The following is a 24228-nucleotide window of genomic DNA, read 5'->3' as shown; positions in this document are numbered from 1 at the left end:
GTGGGTCCCAAGAATGCTTTTTACCATGCTGGAATACATGCCCTTGTCAAACCAAGACAGTGGAAATGGATGCAAATTATATTGAAAAGTGATACATTAATCGTTAATGTTGTCGTTTTCAACCTATGTAATTGCATTTGAATTTTTTGCCAATTAAAAGGAGAAAAAAAATAGGCATTACTTATTGACTGACCCTCGTAGATAGAAAATAGATAGACGATAGATAATAAATAGATAGATAGATAATAGATATATAATATATAGATGATAGATAATAAATATATGATAAATACATAGTTGATAGAGAGATAATAGATCGATGATAGGTAATAGATGACAAATAGATAGATGATAGGTAATAGATGATAAATAGATAGATGATAAGTAATAGATGATAAATAAATATAGATAATAGCTGATAGGTAATAGATGATAAATAGATAGATGATAGATAGATAATAGAGAAATGATAGATTATAGATAGATATATGGATAGATATATGATAGATAATAGATGATAAATAGATAGATAATAGATGATAGATAAATAATAGATAGATAATTGATAATAGATAAATGATTAATAGATAATAGATAGATGATAGATTGATGATAGATAGATAGATGATAGATAGATGATAGATAATAGATGATAGATAATAAATAGATAGATGATAGATAGATAGATAGATAGATAGATAATAGATAGATGATAGATAATACATAGATGATAGATAATAGATTGATGATAGATAATAGATAAGGGACTCCGGTCTCTTCCTCATGGACTGGTGACACCTAAGATGTCTGACAGCAGCTCGCTGGTGACATCATTATCTTCGTCAGCCATTAAAGACATCAGAGCTCAAGGACCATCTTGTTTCCCACTGAGAACAATCTGTAATTATCTGCAAACTGGGGGGACACAGACCCCACCCATAATCCAGCACAGCAGAGTCCTGCACCCACTGAGGCCCCTGATCATGTGACCCTGACTCCTCCCCTCCTGTGACCTCATCACAGGTCCTGTGCGCACAGAACAGCCATATATGTGGTGGCGGCTCTGCATCTGGAGGTATGTGGAGATTCCTCATTACTCTCTATCCGGATATTCCTCTCCCTTCTATATCGCCTCCATACTCCGCAGCACTGTACACACATTATTATCACCGTTGAGCTTGAGGAAGCGAGAGGAGAAGGAGGAGGATATGGCTGATGGACTCTCCGGGACTCTGGACAGCAGAGAGGTGACGTCTGGGCCAGAGAGGTAGATCTGGGTGTCATCAGCGTACAGATGGTGCTGGAAGCCATGGGGATTTATGAGCTGTCCCAGGCCAAGGGTATAGATGGAGAAGAGTAGGGGTCCTAGGACAGAGCCTTGAGGGACTCCAACAGAGAGGGGGTGGGATGAGGAGTTAGTGTGGGAGTGGAGACGCTGAATGTGCGGCTGGAAAGGTATGAGGAGATCCAGGATGGGGCGAGGTCTTTGACGCCAAAGGAAGAGAGGATCTGTAGTAGGAGGCAGTGGTCAACTGCGTCGAAGGCAGAGGACAGGTCTAGAAGGAGGAGTATGGAGAATTGGCTGTTAGCTTTGGCTGTAAGCAGGTCATTAGTAATTTTGGTCAGGGCAGTTTCAGTGGAATGATGGGGGCTGAAGCCGGATTGTAGGTTGTCGAAGAGCAAGTTAGATGAGAGATGGGAGGAAAGTTTAGCGTGAACATGTTGCTGAAGGAGTTTGGAAGCGAATGGGAGCAGCGATATGGAGCGATAGCTTGACATAGCGGTCGGGTCGAGGGATGGCTTTTTGAGGGCAGGCGTGATTGTGGCATGTTTGAAAGCAGAAAGGAAGGTACCAGAAGTTATTGATAGGTTGAAGAGGTGGGTTAGGGCCGGGATAAGTGGGGTAGTTAGGTTGGGGAGGAGGTGGGATGGGGTCGAGTGCACAAGTGGTGAGGTGTGATTTGGAGAGGAGGCAAGTAAGCTCTCCTTCAATGATGTTGGAGAGGGAGGTAATAGGAAAAGGGAATTGGTCTGGTACACAAAGGGGTTGTGGTGGTGGAAAAATAAAGACTTGCCTTAATTGGTAGATCTTTTTTTTGAAGTGTGTGGCAAAGTCCTCAGCATGATGTGGCCATCTCATCATTATTCCTGTCTGTCCTCAGGCTAAGGCTCATTATAACTTTGAACATCACAACAGCAGAGAGGAGTATCATAGAAGAGGTTTCCCCTTTCAGTGTTCTGTACACAATCTACGAGCCTGTGTAACAAATACTATAATCAGCATTACTCACCTTCCCCTACTCCAGTGCCGGCTCTCTGCTGCTGCTCGGGTCTTCTTTATAGGCTGCAGTGGTGATGTCATGTCTTTAGCGTGTGTGACAACCGCAGCCAGTCACTGAGCTCAACGAGTCATGCTGAATAAATAGTCATCAGTTCTGAGATCAGTGGTTGACTGCAGCGGTCTAATGCGCTACATCTATGATGTCACCAGGGCTGAAAATTTAGTATCTAACAATTTTTTCGTATCGCCATTTTCTGAGACCTGTAACTATTTTCATTCTTCCATCGATGGATCGGTTTCAATGATTATTTCTTGTTTTCTTTGTTTTTGTTGATACAATTTTGGAGGAAATATGACATTTTAATAGCTTTTTATTACATTTTTATGTGGAATTGAAGTGATCAAAAAACATTATTCCTAGTGTTTCAATTTATACCACATGGGAAAAAATATTTCAAAATGTTATTAATTCAGGCAGTTACGTGCATGGCAATACCGAATAATGTTTTCAATGTATTACATTTTGCTATTTACTTTGGGGGGAGGGGAATGATATAAACATTTATTGTTTGTGTGTTTTTTTAATATTTTGTCTTTTTCATATATATATTTTTCATTACTCTCCTTAGTTGTCCTGCCCATTTGTCCCCACTTCCACATAGTGCTATAACCATCTATAGTGCCCTATAAAGTAATAGCCCCCCTCTCATTGCCATATGCAGTATTGATCCTCATCTTTGTTACCCCCATAGTTTTAGTGCCCCACAGCCCACACCGCTAATAGGTTTCTTCTCCTCTTTTGCTGTAATCTACAGGATATGGCTGTAATCATTTATTTATTGTAACTCCTGAGCGTGCACTGCACCCTGCTAGGTGCCACCATGCCAGTGTTTCTTTTTGTATTACCATAAAAAAAACAGTGCACCCCTAATACACATTAACATAACTGAGAGATTTAAACTTGCTTATAACATATCATAATCACAATGGAGACAAGTGTCAGATTATTGCCCAACTATTTTCACTTTTTGGCTTTGTCAAGGTGAGATGTGGAATCCACGATCTATGGATTGAGGGATGATTCCTGAACATTGCACCCATAGCTTGTAGCAGTTGAGAATAAAAAATAGTTTTCTTGATCACTTTGAAACATACACTGTGTGCGCATTTATTAGGCCAGTGAATATTTTGACCATATGATAATTTTTCTGCAAATTTTACAAATGCAAGCTATATAAACATTTGTTATTGGATGAAGTACTGTATTTTTCGGACTATAAGACGCACCTTTTTTCCTCCAAAATTTTGGAGATAAGTCGGAGGTGCGTCTTAAAGTTCGATATACATAAATACTGTAGCTGTGAGGGAAGCGACAGTGACAGTGGCGAAGTAGTGGGGCACAGGAGGCAGCAGCCGCCTGCTGCAGCCTACACTGTGGCCGCTACTAAAGAAAATGAATATTCACTGCTCCCCACGCCCAGTGAATATCCCATGGCTGTGGTGAATATTAATGGACTTTGATAGCGGGCATGTTGACAGCTGAGCACAGCAGGAGCCGTGCTACGGCTACAGCGTGCGCGCTATTAGGGAGAATGAAGGTCACTGCTCCCCACGCACGCAGTCCCAGCGTGGGGAGCAGTGACTTTTCCGGCACAGAGCGGAATACAGCGCTGGAGGAGAGAGGAGGTGAGTATGATTGTTTATTTTTTTCTGTGCAGCGTGATGGAGATCAGGGGGTGCCAAGCATACCAGAATGAGGGGGCCATACATACAGGGATGAAGGAGGCCATGCATGCAAGGATAAAGGGGGCCATGCACACAGGGATGAGGCATAAGGGGGGCCATGCATACAGGGATGAGGCATGAGAGGGGCCATACATACAGAGATGAAGAGGTCCATACATACAGGGATGAAGGCGGCCGTACACACAGGGATGAAGAGTGCCATACATACCAGGAAGAGGAATGAAGGTACCATACATACGAAGAAGAGGGATGAAGGTGCCATACATGCCAGGATGGGTGTGAGGGGGGCCATACATACCAGAATGAAGGGTGCCATACATACCAGGAAGAGGGGTCCATACATATCAGGATGGGGATGAGGGCCACATATAACAGGGAAAAGGGGGCCATATATACCAGGATGGGGCATATTAACAGAATTGGGGGACAATAACAGTGTCAGCAGTAGACCCCCTCCCCCTTAACAGGGCATCATGACCACATTTTTGGCTTAAATTTTTTTTTCTATTTTCCTCCTCTAAAACCTAGGTGCATCTTATGGTCCGGTGCGTCTTATAGTCCAAAAAATAAAGTAGATCAGGTGATGTGTAATGAGGGGTGTGTGGCCTATGGATATTGACACCCTTTATCAGGGGGGGGGGAATTATTGGACAGCTTCTTGTCCTCAGACAAAATGGGCCAAAAAGAGTTTTAACTGACTCTAAAAAAGTCAAAAATTGTTAAAAGTCTTACAGAGGGATGCAGCACTCCTTAAATTGCTCAGATATTGGGGAGTGACCACAGAAGCTTCAAAAGTCTACAGGGTTGAAAAAAAATATACAGAATAACATTAACTGCAAAAGATTTCAGAAGACTCAAACGTGAAGCGACCAGGAAGATATTATCCTCCACTGCTGTCGTATTCCAGAATTGCAGCCTCCCTGGAGGCCCAGAAGAACTAGGTGTTCAGTGCTCAGAGACAAGGCCGAGGCTGAATATCAATCTCCACCAACAAGACACAAGTGCAAACATCAAGACTTAACCAAAAGAAAGCTGAAGACAGATTTTTTTTAAAGGTTTTATGGACTGATGAGAGTGACTCTCGATGGAGCAGACGGATGGGCTCGTGGCTGAATCATTAATGGGCACAGACCTATACTTCAACTCAGACGCCAGCGAGATGGAGTTGGGCAATGCTATGGGCTGGTATTATTACAGATGAGCTAGTTGGACTTTTTTTAATTGAATATGGACTCAAAATCAAATCCCAAACCTACTGCAAGTTTTTAGATGACGCTTTCTTTAAACAGAGGTACAGAAAAAATCTGCATCTTTAAAAAAAAAACAGCAGGATTGTTCTGCGGGAGAATGCTCAATCGCAGCATCGAAGTCTTCACTGCTCAGTACCCGGAAAGGCCTTAAAGATGAAAGAGTAATGACATGACCTTTTCCTCACTGGATCTAAACCTTCAGGAGAACTTTTGAGCTTTTCCTTAAACTCGAGATTTATGGTGAAGGAGAACAGTCCCCTCTTTGCTAAGTGTCGGGGGCTGTGCCTGGTGCTGCCCACAAAGATGATCGTCAACAGATTAAGAAACTAATGGACTCTATGGATGGATGGCTTATCACTGGTGTTGATAAGAATGGTGGCTATATTGGTCACTGATAAATTTTTGTTAAATGTCAGAAATGTATTTTTGGACATTGAGATGTTTGGTTCTTATTCTCAATATACCAGATGAAAATAAACAGTTAAGATGGAAAATTTACATTTTTCATATAGTTGCATAATAATTCTGGACACAGAGATATTCTCCTAAAACAACACCTCACTTTTACTTTCTTAAATATTCAGGTTTCAGGTTTATTACTCTTTGGATTGACCAACAGCATTGGAGATGTTAAATAATAAATGTAATCATCAAAAATACAAATTGTCTAATGTGCACACAGTGTAGAGTAGATGGTGGAGATAGAAGACGTCTTCTTTCTAGAACTTATCATGGAGTGGTGAGATGTATATAAATAAACCATTAACATATTTTATTGGCTGTACAAAGACTGCTGTTTCTTTATATTGTTAAATTACCTGAATTATTTTATAACTTCCATAATCCCAACTGATAGCACATAGGTATCTCTGTATGACCTCAAGATGTATGAAGTGCTCTACCACATTATTGCTTTATACCGGCATCACAATGCTATTCATGTTTTTTATTACACAGAATTTTATATATTTTACACCAACTCATCTTCAATCCACTCAGATTCCCACAGTATGAGATACTAATAGTTTATCTATATAATTTTCCTATAGAAGAATGGATAGAGACAGAAAGAAGATAGTGGAGAGGATATTACACCTCACCCTAGAGATCCTCTTCCGGCTTACTGGAGAGGTGAGAGATTCTGATGACGTCACATTACATCATTCTTATCTATGGGAATAACAGATGGACAGAACTGGAGAGGTGAGGACTCTGGAAATGTCTGTAGTGAGATTTATTAATGTGTCTCTACATAACCAGGATTACATAGTAGTGAAGAAGACCTCTAGTGAGCGCTCTCAGGACCATATGTCTGAGGGATGGAGAAGACCCCTGAGCCCAATCACAGGACCTCCATCTCACCCCCTGATACATGAGGACATCAATGACCAGAAGATCCTAGAACTCACCTGCAAGATGATTGAGCTGCTGACTGGAGAGGTGACACTGCTGGGACATTATACAATAACGTTATGGAGGGATCGGGGGGATGACGGTATCATTGTATGTGTCAGGTTCCTATAAGGTGTCAGGATGTCACTGTCTATTTCTCCATGGAGGAGTGGGAGTATTTAGAAGGACACAAAGATCTGTACAAGGACGTCATGATGGAGGTTCCCCAGCCCCTCACATCTCCAGGTAATAGACAGGACTAAATACACACGGCCTATAATTATCTGTATGTAAAGAATTAATTCAGTCCCTGTATGTGTTTCCTCCAGATCTATCCAGTAAGAGGACAACACCAGAGAGATGTCCCCGTCCTCTTCTTCCACAGGACTGTAAACAAGAAGATCCCAATGTTCCTCAGGATCATCAGGTAGATGGAGAGAAGGTGTCATGAGATCTCCCCTATGATGTGTAGACGGCTGTGAAGGTCTTGTGTTCAGTCTTGTTTTATCCACCAGTATTATGTGTTTTATACTTGTGTAATGAGAATGGTGGAGATGGCAGGATTAGAGCCGATCATAGATGTGATTTCTCCATCTGTCTGTGACTTTTATAATATTTGTTTCAGGGTGAAGATCTGACCCATATTGATACTACAGAGACATATGTGAGGGGTGATGAGCGGTGTAAAGAGGAGATTCCTACATATGACTACCCAGGTGAGTAGTAACCACTAAATGCAGAGAAGTCACAGATTCTTCTCAGTCACCGGCTGTGGCTGCTTTATCGCTGGTGTAGTCCGGTCGTATCACAATTGTGTGATCACAATTTCACCTCTAGATCACAACATTTTCCTCCATCCAAAAATGTTCACATTACTTTGTGTAATTGTGAAAGCCCTTTTCTATAGAACTTACAACCTGGAGGATCCACCTACCCCCCTGGGATTAGGAGACGTAACCTGCCCAGATCTGTAAACTATAAAGTCAAATGACAGTGTACGTAGAATGTGCTGACAAGTGAGAAAATCACTTGAAGAATAATATTATGATGGGTCTGTAAGAGAAAGCAGAGGGTAATGATGCTGTTGGCTTCCTAGAACCCTGATATCTTATTGGATGAATCTACCTTCTCTCACTTCTGCGCTGCTGAATGTGCTCATATGGTCCCTACAAGACCAGGTCCAGTCTTTCTGGCCAAACTTCACATTTATGATCTACAACATTAAATGTGCAGTGAGGGCCAAGTGTGAATTTCTGTACAATAACACCAGAGTTTCCCTTTATCCTGACTTTTAAATTTCTTTTCAAACCAACTAACTTCAAACAGGATTGTGATAAACTATACAGAAAACATTACACCTGTGCCATGATATATCTCTAAGCTGTGCGTGGCTGATGGCTGTAATATACATTTATTCCCGCCTGCAGGAGATGTGTTGGCTCGAGCCCTGGTTTCATAGATTCACTCCACGTCATAAATTCCATTATGTTTTCAATCCTAAAGAATTCAGATTACTGCACAATCTCTCCTGAAATGGGGGCGCTAATACTTTCTCTACTCTTCTGCCCAGGACTCATGGTAGCTCCAATGCTCCACCATAAATGAGTGCAACTCCGGTTTAGGTTTGAAGTTCTCTCCCCTGATACATACATTGTTGTTGAGGATGTAACATATCTTTTATTCTGTATTTTTTTCCAGGTTCATTCTGTATAATACCTTTATTGTGGTGGGATCGGCCTGACTCACTTATTTGACTCTGTAACTTCCTGTTAGTCTTTAAAAGGTCTCCATTACCTCTTCCCAATGCCCGAGGTCTAAATTTAAGGCACCTCATCTCTGCACTATTTATAAAAAGTTCTCTTTCAATGTCTAATATTTCATCTTGAAACTCATCTCACAGAAAATATTGGCCTTTATCATTGTTTAGACCTCAGAGAGGTTTCACCACTAGTTACTAATTTTTTACTGATGAAGACTTTTTGAAGAGTTTGATCATTTCAGTAGATGTGTTCTTGTCTATAGTCACAGTTTTGACTACAGTAGTTAGTGCCCAAAATACTCTGATTTAACCCCTTCCTGCAGCCAGTTTTGTGTTCCTAATTAGGCCCCATTTTTTAAATCTGACGTGTGTCAATTTATGTGGTGATAACTTTGCAATTCTTCACAAAGTATAATAGGAAACAAATGGACCTTAGAAAATAATTTGTAACGTCTCTTGAATCCTACAATCCCCTATATACGGCTGAACACTACTGTCTGGGCACATGGCAGGTTAAGAAGGGAAGAAGCGACATTTAGCTATTTGAATCCAGATCTTGCTGGAGTAGTTTGCAGACACAATATATTGGGGGCGCTGTTCATGGTCACCTGGAAGATCAAAAGATGGTCACCACGAACAGGCTTGGCGCTATATACTCCAGATCCCAGGGATTGCCTTTCTCATCACCCTTTAACGTCAAGACGAACAGACAGGTAACCAGGTCATAAGCAGGAGGGCAGAGAAAGTACAAAATCAGAAGACACAAGAGTAGTCAGTAAACGGGCCGAGGTCACAACAGGAAGCAAATACACAAGCCGGGAGCGGAGCACAGAGGACTGAACCAGAGGAGAACAAGGCTGTATCTGGCAGCTTCCAGCAATATGCTTCCAGCTTTAGTAGGGTGTGGTGCTCTCCCAAGTGGCTGAAGCAGGAAGCAGATTACTCCAGCTGGACAGCACACACACCCATACTGCCAGACTGGATGGTACTACAGGTACCAGCAACCCTAATCTTAGTGACTGCACAGAACCTGCGTCGCCCAGAGCTTCTGGTTCTGACGTCTCCTCCATCACCAGCGCCGCCTGCAGGATGAATAAGGCGGCTCCTGGTGACAGAAGCAGACGTCGCAGGAGCAGATCCCAGAGGAGATGGGACCCACCATTTGCAGAAGCCCTAATATAACAAAATGGTAGAAAACCAGAGCAGTAGAAATCCCCATAAAGTGACACTATTTTGGAAATTATAACCCTCAGTGAATTAATCTATAGGAGTAGTGACTATTTTGACTTCACAGGCACTTTCCAGAAATTAGCACGCAGTGGATGTTGGAGAGTGAAAATTGCAAATATGCCATTTTATTACCCAACATATAGTGCCCTTGATTGTGCTTCAGGAGACACACACCGTAAATTAAGTGGGTTCTTCTCACTATAGTAATGCCAAATACATGGATGCTAAATGTGGTTTGGGCGCACTGCAAGGCTCAGAAACGAGGGGGCGATCTGACTTTGGGAGAGCGGATATTGCTGGATTGGTTTATGGAAGTAACGCGCCCCCTGGGCCGTGGGGTACTAGGTAGCCGTCCTGGTCGATGCTGGGGGAGGTCACAGTGGCGGTGACCCGGTCCGTGACTCAGGGCGGTCAATTAAAGGGGAAAAGTAAAAGGGGAATAAAGTTTTTAGAGATAATGTTCGTGACGCCACCTGTGGTATGCGGCTATATGGCCCGCCACTGCGGTGCAGATCCTCTGGAGCTGATGGTGACGCAGCAGAGTTGGTTCAGCTCTCCACAGGCAGAGATTAGCTCCAGGGCAGTAGATGGGGATTTTATGAGGTAGATGTTTGTTGGTGCAGTGTAGTGCAGGGCTGGTGATGGCGCAGCAATTATTCAAGGACACAGTGGGGTGCAGTCTTCAGATTTTACTCACAGTTGTTAAGTTCCTCAGGTTGCACTTTCCAGATTATAACCGCCCACATCGTCCTGTGTCCTCCGGGGTAGTGATCCAGCAAACTCTCAGGTATTTCAGGAGCACTTGCACGGGACCCCGTTCTATGTACCTTTCCCGGTTGTCTCACTGAGCTGGTTCTCACTATCCTGTCCTGTGCCTCACAATCAGTGTCCCAAGCCAGTAGCCTCGGGTCTTGTCGGGTGACGTGCAGTCCCCTGGACCCTATGCGGCCACCTTTTCGGCGATGTAATTGTGGTTGTTGGCTGCAGCAACTTGAAAATGCAGCAGCCTCCGGTTATCTAGCTGAGCCGGGTTGTTCTCCACTAGTTTAGGGGCCGGTCCCCTCTCTGCGGCCTGATCCCTCCACGTCCGTGTAGATTCGGGTGCACAGGTGGCATCCGCACTCACCGTGCCCCTGGGATCCCCTCACTTCCTCTTGGAGCCCTCCTCACCGCTCCTCTCTTCTCTTCAGTCTCTCCTCCTGGGCCTCTCAGACTGGGCCCTGCTCCTTTCTCCACTCCTCTGACCTGAGCTCCTGCTCCCAACTCTCTCTCCTCTGAACTGGACTGACTGAACTCCTAGATGGTTCCCCTACTTCTTATACTCCTTCTGTCGGTGCTCCCTTGATCTACTTCCTCTTCCCATACCCACTACATGGTTCCACCCTCCAGCTAGGGACCAGGGACTGTGCTCTCCCTTAGGAGTAATCTCGCCCTTCCCTACTGAAGTGGAGTGTATTGGATGCGAGTGTGTGGGTCCCGGGTAGTACTCCCTCCTTACCTGAGAGTGGGGTACCACACCACTGGGTGAGATGCAGTACCTCTGTGGCAACTGAACCTGCATGGGCGCCACAGAAGCCATGTTGATTCTCAAGACCCTTTGAGAATATAATAATGTAGAATTTTTATTGGTATCATTTTTGCCTACTGTAAGAGGGCCGCCATACATGTCCTTGAGGGAAGATATGTGTCGCTGAAGTTGGCAGCTTCAGTGATGTGAAACCGGGAAAGCATGCTCCAGCACACATAGTGCTGATAGTTTTAATAGGGCGTATCAGGGCCGTTTTTTTCGAGCAGTCATAAGAGATGGGGGGCGATTGGCTGCTCACATATCTCCACCCCAGGGCGTGTGTATAAAATGGAGACCAAGTGTCTCATTCAGTGTCTGTGGCTGGAGGTGTGGAGACCTCCAGTGTTTGAGGGTAAAAAGACACTGACCGTGAGCGGGTGAACCCGCCATATTGGATGGACTGTTTCCTTTCCGTTTTGTTACACTGTGCCGGACAAGGTTTTCTTTTGCTTACTTCTGGAAGTGCGGTTTATGCAGCATAATAAACCTGCCTTGGACATTTTTAAAGAGACAGTGTCCTGTGTCTACCTCTAACATGGCTAAGTGAGTACCGAACCCTACACTACATAACATTGTTTGATGGCTTCTTATTCCATATTTTGGAGGATGAATGAACAGTTGGACACCACGCTCTACTGGTTCCTCCTATGAGGTTTTCTATTAGACTGTGAACGGTCATTCTGTCAATAACTTCCCATTTCTACAGACATTTTAAGTACAATTAACACAAGAATCCCATAGACAAATAAATAAAGATTGCATACCACTTCTAAATCAATCTAAGAACAAACACATCCCTGGGCTACATGCTAATCCAGGAAAATAAAGAAATATATGCTCAAGTTTAAATATTCCTCTATTTTTTAGATTTGTGTCTAATAAAATTGATTTTTAAACTTGAGCATATATCTCTTCATTTCCCTGGATTAGCATGTAGCCCAGGGATGTGTTTGTTTAGACATTTTAAGTAGAAATGTTCAAAAATATAAATTTCAAGGATATTTTATTCAAAATTAATAATTGTTTTTTTTCTTGGCAGATGACTGTACCAGGAGATCAGAGGGACTGGAGAGTTTTAAATCTGATGATCTTGAGATCCCACAGGATACAATTGAAGTGAATATCATTACTCCAGATATACCATCATCCCTTCACAGCAAAGATCTGTCATCTGATCCTTTGAAACAGGTCCTGTCTTCTGATTCATTACCGACTACTAAGGAAAATCAAAATAAAATAAGCATTAATAAACGTACTGCTCCTAAAGCAAAGAAATCATTTTCACGTTCAGAAAATGGAAATAATTTTACCCTCAAAGTCTATTCTTAAACATCAAAAAATACACACAGCGGACAATAGATTTTTTTGTTCCAAATGTGGAAAATGTTTTAACCAGAAATCAGTTTTTGTTGATCACCAGAGAACCCACACAGGGGAGAAGCCTTTTTCATGTTCAGAATGTGGGAAATGTTTTAACCAGAAAGCACATCTTGATATCCACCAGAGAATTCACACAGGGGAAAAGCCTTTTTCATGTTCAGAATGTGGGAAATGTTCTAACCAGAAATCAGCTTTGGTTAACCACCAGAGAACCAACATAGGGGAGAAGCCCTTTTCCTGTTCAGAATGTGGGAAATGTTTTAATCGTAAAATGATTCTTGAAAGTCACAAGAGAACTCACACAGGGGAGAAGCCCTTTTCCTGTTCAGAATGTGGGAAATATTTTAATCGTAAAATGATTCTTGATGGTCACTAGAGAACCCACACAGGGGAGAAGCCCTTTTCCTGTTCAGAATGTGGGAAATGTTTTAATCATAGAATGATTCTTGAACGTCACAAGAAAACCCACACAGGGATGAAGCCCTTTTCCTGTTCAGAATGTGGGAAAGGTTTTACAAGGAAATCAGGTTTGATTAAGCACCAGAGAACCCACACAGGGGAGAAGCCCTTTTCCTGTTCAGAACGTGGGAAATGTTTTAATCGTAAAATGATTCTTGATAGTCACGAGAACCCACACAGGGGAGAAGCCCTTTTCCTGTTCAGAATGTAGGAAATGTTTTAATCATAGAATGATTCTTGAAAGTCACATGAGAACCCACACAGGGGAGAAGCCCTTTTCATGCTCACAATGTGGGAAATATTTTAATCGTAAAATGATTCTTGATAGTCACAAGAGAACCCACACAGGGGAGGAGCCCTTTTCCTGTTCAGAATGTGGGAAAGGTTTTAATCGTAAAATGATTCTTGATGGTCACAAGAGAACCCACACAGGGGAGAAGCCCTTTTCCTGTTCAGAATGTGGGAAATGTTTTACAAGGAAATCAGGTTTGATTAAGCACAAGAGAACTCACACAGGGGAGAAGCCTTATTCCTATTCTTTTTTTTTTTTTTTTTTAATCCAATAAATTTTTATCGAGATTTTTTCATTAGTTTTTTTTTTTAGAAAACAAGAAACCAGTTCATACAATAATAAAGTAACATACCATAGGGATGACATACATTCATCTCTCCTGTATATCCTTTCAGCTTGCCCATTACCATCTGATACAATATGAGATACTAATAATTTATCTATATAATTTTCCTAGAGAAGAATGGATAGAGACAGAAAGAAGATGGCGGAAAGGATATTACACCTCACCCTAGAGATCCTCTTCCGGGTTACTGGAGAGGTGAGAGATTCTGATGACATCACATTACATCATTCTTATCTATGGGAATAACAGATGGACAGAACTGGAGAGGTGAGGACTCTGGAAATCTCTGTAGTGAGATTTATTAACGTGTCTCTCCATAACCAGGATTACACAGTAGTGAAGAAGACCTCTAGTGAGCGCTGTCAGGACCCTATGTCTGAGGGATGGGGAAGACCCCTGAGCTCAATCACAGGGCCTCCACCACACCCCCTGATACATGAGGACATCAATGACCAGAAGATCCTAGATCTCACCTACAAGATGATTGAGCTGCTGACTGGAGAGGTGACACTGCTAGGAATGATGGGACATTATACAGTAACGCTATGGAGGGATCGGGGGGATGACGGTATCATTGTATGTGTCAGGTTCCTATAAGGTGTCAGGATGTCACTGTCTATTTCTCCATGGAGGAGTGGGAGTATTTAGAAGGACACAAAGATCTGTACAGGGACTTCATGATGGAGGTTTTCCAGCCCCTCACATCACCAGGTAATAGACAGGACTGAATACACACGGCCTATAATTATCTGTATGTAAAGAATGAATTCAGTCCCTGTATGTGTTTCCTCCAGATCTATCCAGTAAGAGGACAACACCAGAGAGATGTCCCCGTCCTCTTCTTCCACAGGACTGTAAACAAGAAGAGCCCAATGTTCCTCAGGCTCATCAGGTAGATGGAGAGAAGGTGTCATGAGATCTCCCCTATGATGTGTAGACGGCTGTGATGGTCTTGTGTTCAGTCTTGTTTTATCCACCAGTATTATATGTTTTATACTTGTGTAATGAGGACGGTGGAGATGGCAGGATAAGAGCTGATCATAGATGTGACTTCTCCATCTGTCTGTGACTTCTACAATATTTGTTTCAGGGTGAAGATCTGACCCATATTGATACTACAGAGGCATATGTGAGGGGTGATGAGTGGTGTAAAGAGGAGATTCCTACATATGACTACCCAGGTGAGTAGTGACCACTAAATGCAGAGAAGTCACAGATTCTTCTCAGTCACCGGCTGTGGCTGCTTTATCAGTGGTGTAGTCCGGTTGTGTCACAATTGTGTGATCACCATTTTACCTCTAGACCACAACATTTTCCTCCATCCAAAAATGTTCACATTAATTTGTGTGATTGTGAAAGACCTTTTCTGTAGAACTTACAACCTGGAGGATCCACCTACCCCCTGGGATTAGATGATCCTGACCGTTACCTGCCCAGATCTGTAAACTACAAAACCAAATGACAACGTACGTAGAATGTGCTGACAAGTGAGAAACTCAGTTGAAGAGAAAGCGGAGGGTAATGATGCTGTTGGCTTCCTAGATCCCTGATATCTTATTGGATGAATCTACCTTCTCTCCCTTCTGTGCTGCTGAATGTGTTCATATGGTCCCTACAAGACCAGGTCCAGTCTCCCTGACCTAACTTAACTTTTATGATTGAAAATATTAAATGTGCAGTGAGGCCTAGTGTGAATTTCTGTACAATAACAACAGAGTTTCCCTTTATCCTGACTTTTCAATTTCTTTTCAAACCAACTAACTTCAAACAGGATTGTGATAAACTATACAGAAAACATTACTCCTGTGCCATGATATATCTCTAAGCTGTGCGTGGCTGATGGCTGTAATATACATTTATTCCCGCCTGCAGGAGATGTGTTGGCTCGAGCCCTGGTGTCATGGATTCACTCAACGTCATAAATTCCATTATTTTTCAATCCTAAGGAATTCAGATTACTGCACAATCTCTCCTGAAATGGGGGCATTAATACTTTCTCTACTCTTCTGCTCAGGAGTCATAGTAGCTCCAATGGTCCACCATAAATGAATGCGACTCCGGTTTAGATCTGAAGTTCTCTCCCCTGATACATATGTTGTTGTTGGGGATGTAACATATCTTTTATTCTGTATTTTTTTTACAGGTTCATTTTGTATGATACCTTTATTGTGGTGGGATCGGCCTGACTCACTTATGTGACTCTGTAACTCCCTGGTAGTCTTTAAAAGAAGGTCTCCATTACGTCTTCCCAATGCCCAAGGTCTAAATTTAAGACACCTCATCTCTTCACTATTATAAAAAGTTCTCCTTCAATGTCTAATATTTCTTCTTGAAAGTCATCTGACAGAAAATATTGTCCCTTATGATAGTTTAGATTGTCAAGAGCCACCGAGCCCCATAATCTAATTACCCCAGAGAGGTTTCACCACTAGTTACTCATTTATTACTGATGAAGACAATACTCTGACTTAACCTCTTCCCGCAGCCAGTATTGTGTTCCTAATTATGCCCCATTTTTGAAATCTGACGTGTGTCACTTTATGTGGTGATAACCTTGGAATTCTTCACAAAGGATAATAGGAAACAAATGGACCTTACAAATTATTTTCCAGCTTCTCTTGAGTCCGACAGTACCCTATATACGGTTGTACCCTACTGTCTGGGCACATGGCAGGTTAAGAAGGGAAGGAGCAACATTTAGCTATTTGAATGCAGATCTTGCTGGAATAGTTTGCGGACACAATGTATTGGGGGCGCTGTTCATGGTCACCTGGCAGCTCAAAAGATGGCTACCACGAACAAGCTTGGCGCTATATACTCCATTTTCTAGATCCCAGGGATCGTCTTGCTCATCACTTATTTAACCCCACTACATGGATCTGGACTTGCACAGAGACCCCTAGGCTTGGGCCACAGTGTTACCTGCTGTTCTGTGGAGTGAGATGGCAAGAAGAATAGTCAGATAGCCGGGTCACGTCCATGAGTGCAGAGAAAATACAAAATCAGAAGACACAAGAGTAGTCAGTAAACGGGCCGAGGTCACAACAGAAACAAATACACAAGCCGAGAGCTGAGCACAGAGGACTGAACCAGAGGAGAACAAGGCTGTGTCTGGCAGCTTCTGGCAATATGCTTCCAGCTTTAGTAGGGTGCGGTGCTTTCCAAATGGCTGAAGCAGGGAGCAGATTACTCCAGCTGGACAGCACACACACCCATACTGCCAGACTGGATGGTACTACAGGTCACAGGCATCCAAATCCTAATGGTTGGATAGAGCCTGCCCCGCCCAGAGCTTCTGGCTCCTATGTCTCCTCCATCACCAGCACCCCCTGCAGGATGAATAATGCGGCTCCTGGTGAGAGAAGCAGACGTCGCAGGAGCAGATCCCAGAGGAGATGGGATGCACCATTTACAGAAGCCCTAATATGACAAAATGTCAGAAAACCAGGGCAGTAGAAATCCCCATAAAGTGACTTCATTTTGGAAATTATAACCCTCAGTGAATGAATCTATAGGAGTTTTGATTATTTTGACTCAATAAGCACTTTCTGAAAATTAGCACGCAGTGGATGTTGGAGAGTAAAAATTGCACATTGGCCATTTTTTACCAAACACATTATGCCCAGATTGTGCTCCAGGAGACACACACCGTAAATTACGTGGGTTCTTCTCACTATAGTAATGCCAAATACATGGATGCCAAATGTTGTTTGGGCGCAGAAGCGAGTGGGGGATTTGACTTCGAAAGAGCGGATTTTGCTGGATTGGTTTATGGAAGCCATGTTGATTCTAAAGAGCCTTTGAGAATCTAATAATGTGGAATCCTCTGTTTGACTTGAGTGGGGACTTGTATTTTGTGAGATGAGTAGAAGTTTTTATTGGTATTATTTTTGCCTACATAACATTTTTTGATGGCTTCTTATTCCATATTTTGGAGGCAGAATGAACAAACAGTTGGACACCACGCTCTACTGGTTCATCCTATGAGGTTTTCTATTAGACTGTGAACTGTCATTCTGTCAATAACTTCCCATTTCTACAGACATTTTAAGTACAATTAACACAAGAATCCCACTGAAAAATACCACTTCTAAATCAATCTAAACAAACACATCCCTGGGCTACATGCTAATCCAGGGAAATGAAGAGATATATGCGCAAGTTTAAAAATCAATTTTATTAGACACAAATCTAAAAAATAGAGGAATATTTAAAATCCTCTATTTTTTAGATTTGTGTCTAATAAAATAGATTTTTAAACTTGCGCATATATCTCTTCATTTCCCTGGATTAGCATGTAGCCCAGGGATCTGATTGTTTAGACATTTTAAGTAGAAATGTTAAAAAATATAAATTTCAAGGATATTTTATTCAAAATTAATAATTGTTTTTTTTCTTGGCAGATGACTGTACCGGGAGATCAGAGGGACAAGAGATTTTTAAATTGGATGATCTTGAGATCCCACAGGATACAATTGAAGTGAATGCCATTACTTCTTCTATGAAACAGGTCCTATCTTCTGATTCATTACCGACTACTAAGGAAAATCAAAATAAAATAAGCATTAAAAAACAAACTGCTCCTAAAGCAAAGAAGTCATTTCCACATTCAGAAAATGGAAATAGTTTTACCCTCGAAAAGTCTATTCTTAAACATCAAAAAATACACAAAGCGGACAATAGATTTTTTTGTTCCAAATATGGAAAATGTTTTAACCAGAAATCAGTTTTTGTTAATCACCAGAGAAGTCACACAGGGGAGAAGCCTTATTCATGTTCAGAATGTGGGAAATGTTTTAACCGGAAATCAGATCTTGTTCGTCACCAGAGAACTCACACAGGGGAGAAGCCTTTTTCATGTTCAGAATGTGGGAAATGTTTTAACCGGAAAGCGCATCTTGATAGCCACCAAAAAGTACACACAGGGGAGAAGCCTTTTTCATGTTCAGAATGTGGGAAATGTTGTAACCAGAAATCAGATCTTGTTCGTCACCAGAAAACTCACACAGGGGAGAAGCCTTTTTTATGTTCAGAATGTGGGAAATGTTTTAACCAGAAAATACATCTTAATAAACACCAGAGAACCCACACAGGGGAGAAGCCTTTTTCCTGTTCAGAATGTGGGAAATGTTTTTACCAGAAAACAAATCTTGTTAATCACCAGAGAACTCACACAGGGGAGAAGCCTTTTTCATGTTCAGAATGTGGGAAATGTTGTAATCAGAAATCAGATCTTGTTCGTCACCAGAGAACTCACACAGGGGAGAAGCCTTTTTCATGTTCAGAATGTGGGAAATGTTTTAACCGGAAAGCGCATCTTGATAGCCACCAAAAAATACACACAGAGGAGAAGCCTTTTTCATGTTCAGAATGTGGGAAATTTTATAACCAGAAATCAGATCTTGTTCGTCACCAGAGAACTCACACAGGGGAGAAGCCTTTTTTATGTTCAGAATGTGGGAAATGTTTTAGCCAGAAAATACATCTTAATAAACACCAGAGAACCCACACAGGGGAGAAGCCTTTTTCCTGTTCAGAATGTGGGAAATGTTTTAACCGGAAAGCGCATTTTGATAGCCACCAAAAAATACACACAGGGGAGAAGCCTTTTTCATGTTCAGAATGTGGGAAATTTTATAACCAGAAATCAGATCTTGTTCGTCACCAGAGAACTCACACAGGGGAGAAGCCTTTTTCCTGTTCAGAATGTGGGAAATGTTTTAACCGGAAAGCGCATCTTGATAGCCACCAAAAAATACACACAGGGGAGAAGCCTTTTTCTTGTTCAGAATGTGGGAAATGATTTAACCAGAAATCAAATCTTGTTAATCACCAAAGAACTCACACAGGGGAGAAGCCTTTTTCATGTTTAGAATGTGGGAAATGTTTTAATCGTAAAATGATTCTTGATAGTCACAAGAGAACCCACACAGGGGAGAAGCCTTTTTCATGTTTAGAATATGGGAAATGTTTTACCCTTAAATCAGCTTTGATTAAGCACCAGAGAATTCACACAGGGGAGAAGCCTTTTTTCTGTTCAGAATGTGGGAAATGATTTAACCAGAAATCAGATCTTGTTAAATCACCAAAGAACTCACACAGGGGAGAAGCCTTTTTCCTGTTCAGAATGTGGGAAATGTTTTAACCGGAAAGCGCATCTTGATAGCCACCAAAAAATACACACAGGGGAGAAGCCTTTTTCATGTTCAGAATGTGGGAAATGATTTAACCAGAAATCAAATCTTGTTAATCACCAAAGAACTCACACAGGGGAGAAGCCTTTTTCATGTTTAGAATGTGGGAAAGTTTTAATCGTAAAATGATTCTTGATAGTCACAAGAGAACTCACACAGGGGAGAAGCCTTTTTCGTGATCTTTTTTTTTTAATCCAATTCACTTCTGAGATTTTTTTCACTAGTTTTTTTTTTTTGACAAAGCAATAAACCAATACATACAATAATCAAATAACATACCATAGGATGACATACATGCATCTCTCCTGTATATCCTTTCAGCTTGCCCATTACCGTCTGATAACTTGCAGTTACTATATCTTACAATTAACATTCCACATTCTTGAAATCTCTTATATAAGCATAATATTGTAATAAACATTATAATCCTATACACATATAGGTGTGCTATATTACCCATACCACATGTTAAGGAATTCCAATACACATTACAATGAAACATTAGACCTCACCAATACTGCCCTTCTCCCATAAGTCATTGTCTCTCCAACAATAACCCCTTGATGACATTCCAGGTGTATCCGACCATAAGCCCCATATTTTCTCAAATGTATTCATTCAGTTTTGTTTTTTATATATCCCTTTTTCTAATCTGATAATATTATTTATCCTATTTTTGAGTTCACTAATTTCTGGAGGTAAGGGGTTAATCCATTTGGATGCAATATGTTTCCTAGCTTGAAATAAAATATGTGAAATCCTAATGAAATTGGGTCAAATTCCATATCATCCTCTAATATACCTAATAGGCATTTTTTGGGGTCTGGTTATCTATTTTATATACCCTCTTTATAATAGACAGAACTCCTTTCCAGTATTTACCTATCTCCCGGCATTCCCATAGCGGATGTAATAGGCCCGCAGCATCCATTTTACATCCTGGACATTCAGCAGCAGTCCGGTATCCTATGTTACATAGGAATCTAGGCGTCTTATATTTCCTGTGTATTAATATGATCTGGGAAAATCTCTGCGCCTCATTTACAGATAATTGGGGTACCAGTTCTAATACCGCTCTCCATTGATCCTCAGTAGTGATGAGTGAGTATGTTCTATTAACCCTTTCGCCGAGTATGCTCGGGCCGAGCTCCGAGTATTTACAGCTGCTCGGTGATATGGTTGAATCGCTCCCGTGTGCATGATTATGGTAATCTGCACCACACATCGATTTTCTTTTTATACTTTTCCAGAAGAACATATAGATTCAGTGCAATGTAATCCGGAGATCTTTTTGTTATACTTATACTCGGTATTAGAATTTCTCAACCGTTTGTGTTCGTGTATGTTCTAATATGCTCGAATTAGGGATATCATCAAATGGTAGAATAACCAACTTATCCCAATTAATGGACAGTCCTGACCATTCACCAAACTCTCCAATAATGTTCAGAATAGGATCAATAGACTTCTGGATATCACCTACAGTAGAAACCAGAAGTTTCCATACACTATATAAAAAGACACATCAGTGTGTTTCTCTCAATATCTGACATGAAATCAGATTAAGCCTTTCCCGATTCAGGTTAATTAGGATTACCATAATTTATAATATTTGCCAAATGCCAGAATAATGAGAGAGAGAATGTTATAAGGAATTTTTATAACTTACTGCAAAGTCAAAAGTTTATATACATTTCATTAGTATTTGGTGCCATTGCCCTTAAACTGAATGACTTGGGTCAAACTTTTGGGATATCCTTCCACAAGCTTCTCACAATAGTTGGTGGGAATTTGGGCCCATTCCTCCTGACAAAACTGCTGTAACTGATCCAGGTGTGTAGGTCGCCTTGCTCGCAGCCTTTTCAGCTCTGCCCATAAATTTTCAATAGGATTGAGATCAGGGCTTTGTGATGGCCACTCCAAATCATTGACTTTGTTATCCTTAAGCCACTTTGTTACCATTTTGGCAGTATGCTTTTGGTCATTGTCCATTTGGAAGACCCATTTCCGCCCAAACTTTATCTTCCTGGCTGGTGTCTTCAGATGTTGCTTCAGTATTGCCACATAATCTTCTTTTCTCATGATGCCATCTATTTTGTGAAGTGCACCAGTCCCTCCTGCAGCAAAACAAACCCACAACTTGATGCTGCCACCCCCGTGTTTCACAGTTGGGATGGTGTTCTTAGGCATCCAAGCTTCTCCCTTTTTCTTCCAAACGCAACAATGGTTATTATACCCAAAAAGTTCAATTTTAATTTCATCAGACCACAGGACATGTCCCCAAAAATTAAGGTGTGTGTTCCTGTGTGCATTTGCAAACATTAATCTGCCTTCTTTATGTTTCTTTTGGAATAATGGCTTCTTCCTGGCAGAGTGGCCTTTCAGCCCATCTTGATACAGTACTCGTTTCATGGTGGATATTGACACAATCTTACCAGCTTCCGGCATCATCCGCTGCTGTTATACAGCTGTGACACATGAAGGGATTGCCTAACAAACAGGCAATCACTGCATATGTCACAGCTGTGTAACAGCCGCGACACATGCAGACGCGGCTGTTTCAACTGAAATGCCAAGCACGCCGAAACTACTCGGCGAGTACCCAAGTGCGCTCGTTTAAAGGGTTAAACAAGCATGCTCGCTCATCGCTAATGTCAGATATTGAGAAAAGTATGCATATGTGTCTTTTTATATAGTGTATGTAAACTTCTGGTTTCAACTGTATATATATATATATATATATATATATCAGTAAATCGTTAGCATAGAGTGAAACTTGTTCATCTAAGTTACCATATTTACAGCCTACAATATCCGGACTAGCACTCAACATACAGGCCAAAAGTTCAATGGCCATCGCGAGAAGGAGGGGAGACAGGGGGCATCCCTGCCGCGTGCCCCTCTCCAACATTATTGAAGCATATAAGAGACCGTTATTTCTTATTTTAGTCTGAGGTCCAGAGTACAAAACCTGTATGTATGATAGGAATTTGGGACCCACCCCAAACCTTTTCAGAACCTCCCACAGGTATTTCCATTCTACGCCATCAAATGCTTTAGCCGCTTTGCGAGAAAGAAAGAATAGCTTTGTGTCCCATTATTACATCTGATTTATGAATATTCAAAAAGAGCCTTATAATAAATTTATTGCTGTTTGGCATAAAGCCTGATTGATCCTGATGAATAATCTCTGCAATAATGTGAAATAATCTAATTGTCAGGCCTTTGCAATAATTTTAGTGTCTACCAATAGAAGAGAAATGGGACGATATGACTCGGATGCAGCGAGTCTTTCCCTGATTTTAAAAGGACCACCACAATTGCCTCATTCGTAGATTTTGGCATGTGACTCGATTCTAATGCTTCATTAAAAGTATCTAATAGTTTAGGAACTAGGAGAACCTTATATTTTTAAAAAAATTCACATAGCAGTCGATCAGAGCCGGTGCCTTTTCATTAGCAAGGGACTGTAATGCATCCTCAAGATCAGACATTGTCAGTGGGTTTCCTAGGAGCTACTTTCCTCTTTAAACTTTAGGTAATTTTATATCATCTTGAAACAATCCCAAGTTCGTCCTCATTACCTCTAAATCTTGATTCATAAATATTAGAATAGTAAGTATGAAAGGCATTTAGCACATTGTTTCCTGATGTGGTATCTCCATTTTCCATAATCAACTGAGTGACATAAGATGGACCCTCCTGTGATTTATCTACGGTAGAGAGAAGATGCCTCACACTTTCCGCCTGTTCAAAATATTTTTGCTTTGTAAAGAACTGCTTGTTTTCCGCCTTAGAGATAAGATGATCATGAAATAATCTCTGAGCTGCCTCTTACTCCCGGCCATTACCAGCTGATGGGTTTAGGGTGTATTGCACCTCAGCCTGTTGTACCCCATTTTGGAAATTTTGTGTGAATTCTTTAGTTTTAGCTTTGTATCTAATAATATCTCTTATAAGTGTTCCTCTACCATAGGCCTTCATGGCCTCCCATAGTATTATTATTATTTTTTTAAAACATTTTATTGGTTTGATTGTAAAGATCATTCAAAACACATCCAAACATAAACACAAGAAAAAAATCAAACCAAATGGATCTTGCCATACGTTATGACATAGACCAATCCTTCCTTTCTAATTTGTTCTTATTCTCATCCTCCTTCCTTTCCCTGATGTACATGCTATTGATTATTAATCTGTCTAACCATTTCACACCTTTATGCAAGTTGGTTTCTCATTATGTTCTAATATCTATTACTTTTCCCAGTAGATTCTTATGTATCAAACAATATTTGCAGAATCATCTGTAGGGTCTTGTAGTTTTTCTAGGGA

The 24228-nt window shown here is 41.2% G+C and overlaps 1 protein-coding gene across 4 annotated transcripts; it reads left to right on the top strand.

Annotated features, from left to right (window-relative positions):
* The first annotated feature begins 946 nt into the window (after positions 1-946).
* On the top strand, positions 947-24228 carry LOC141271716 (uncharacterized). 4 transcript variants are annotated; one of them, XM_073681808.1, is made up of 13 exons: positions 947-1075; positions 6327-6408; positions 6538-6717; positions 6792-6915; positions 6999-7096; positions 7295-7385; positions 12265-12413; positions 13814-13897; positions 14027-14206; positions 14290-14413; positions 14497-14594; positions 14793-14883; positions 18106-24227. In XM_073681808.1, the coding sequence occupies exons 1-13, from the start codon at positions 1050-1052 to the stop codon at positions 19503-19505; spliced, it is 2727 nt and encodes a 908-aa protein (XP_073537909.1). In that variant the 5' UTR covers positions 947-1049; the 3' UTR covers positions 19506-24227. The 4 variants fall into 4 exon arrangements, with proteins under 4 accessions (XP_073537909.1, XP_073537911.1, XP_073537910.1 ...); XM_073681810.1 differs by lacking the exon at positions 947-1075 and adding an exon at positions 1095-1247 and having other exon boundaries at positions 14335-14413; positions 18106-24228; XM_073681809.1 differs by lacking the exon at positions 947-1075 and adding an exon at positions 1095-1247 and having other exon boundaries at positions 6837-6915.

The sequence above is a fragment of the Phyllobates terribilis genome, unplaced genomic scaffold (assembly GCF_046119375.1).
Source record: "Phyllobates terribilis strain yellow unplaced genomic scaffold, ASM4611937v1 Scaffold_5__5_contigs__length_657084704, whole genome shotgun sequence".
Classification (NCBI taxonomy): Eukaryota; Metazoa; Chordata; class Amphibia; order Anura; family Dendrobatidae; genus Phyllobates; species Phyllobates terribilis.
The sequence above is the reverse complement of the archived record's forward strand: the minus strand, read 5'-3'. Positions and strand labels throughout refer to the sequence as shown.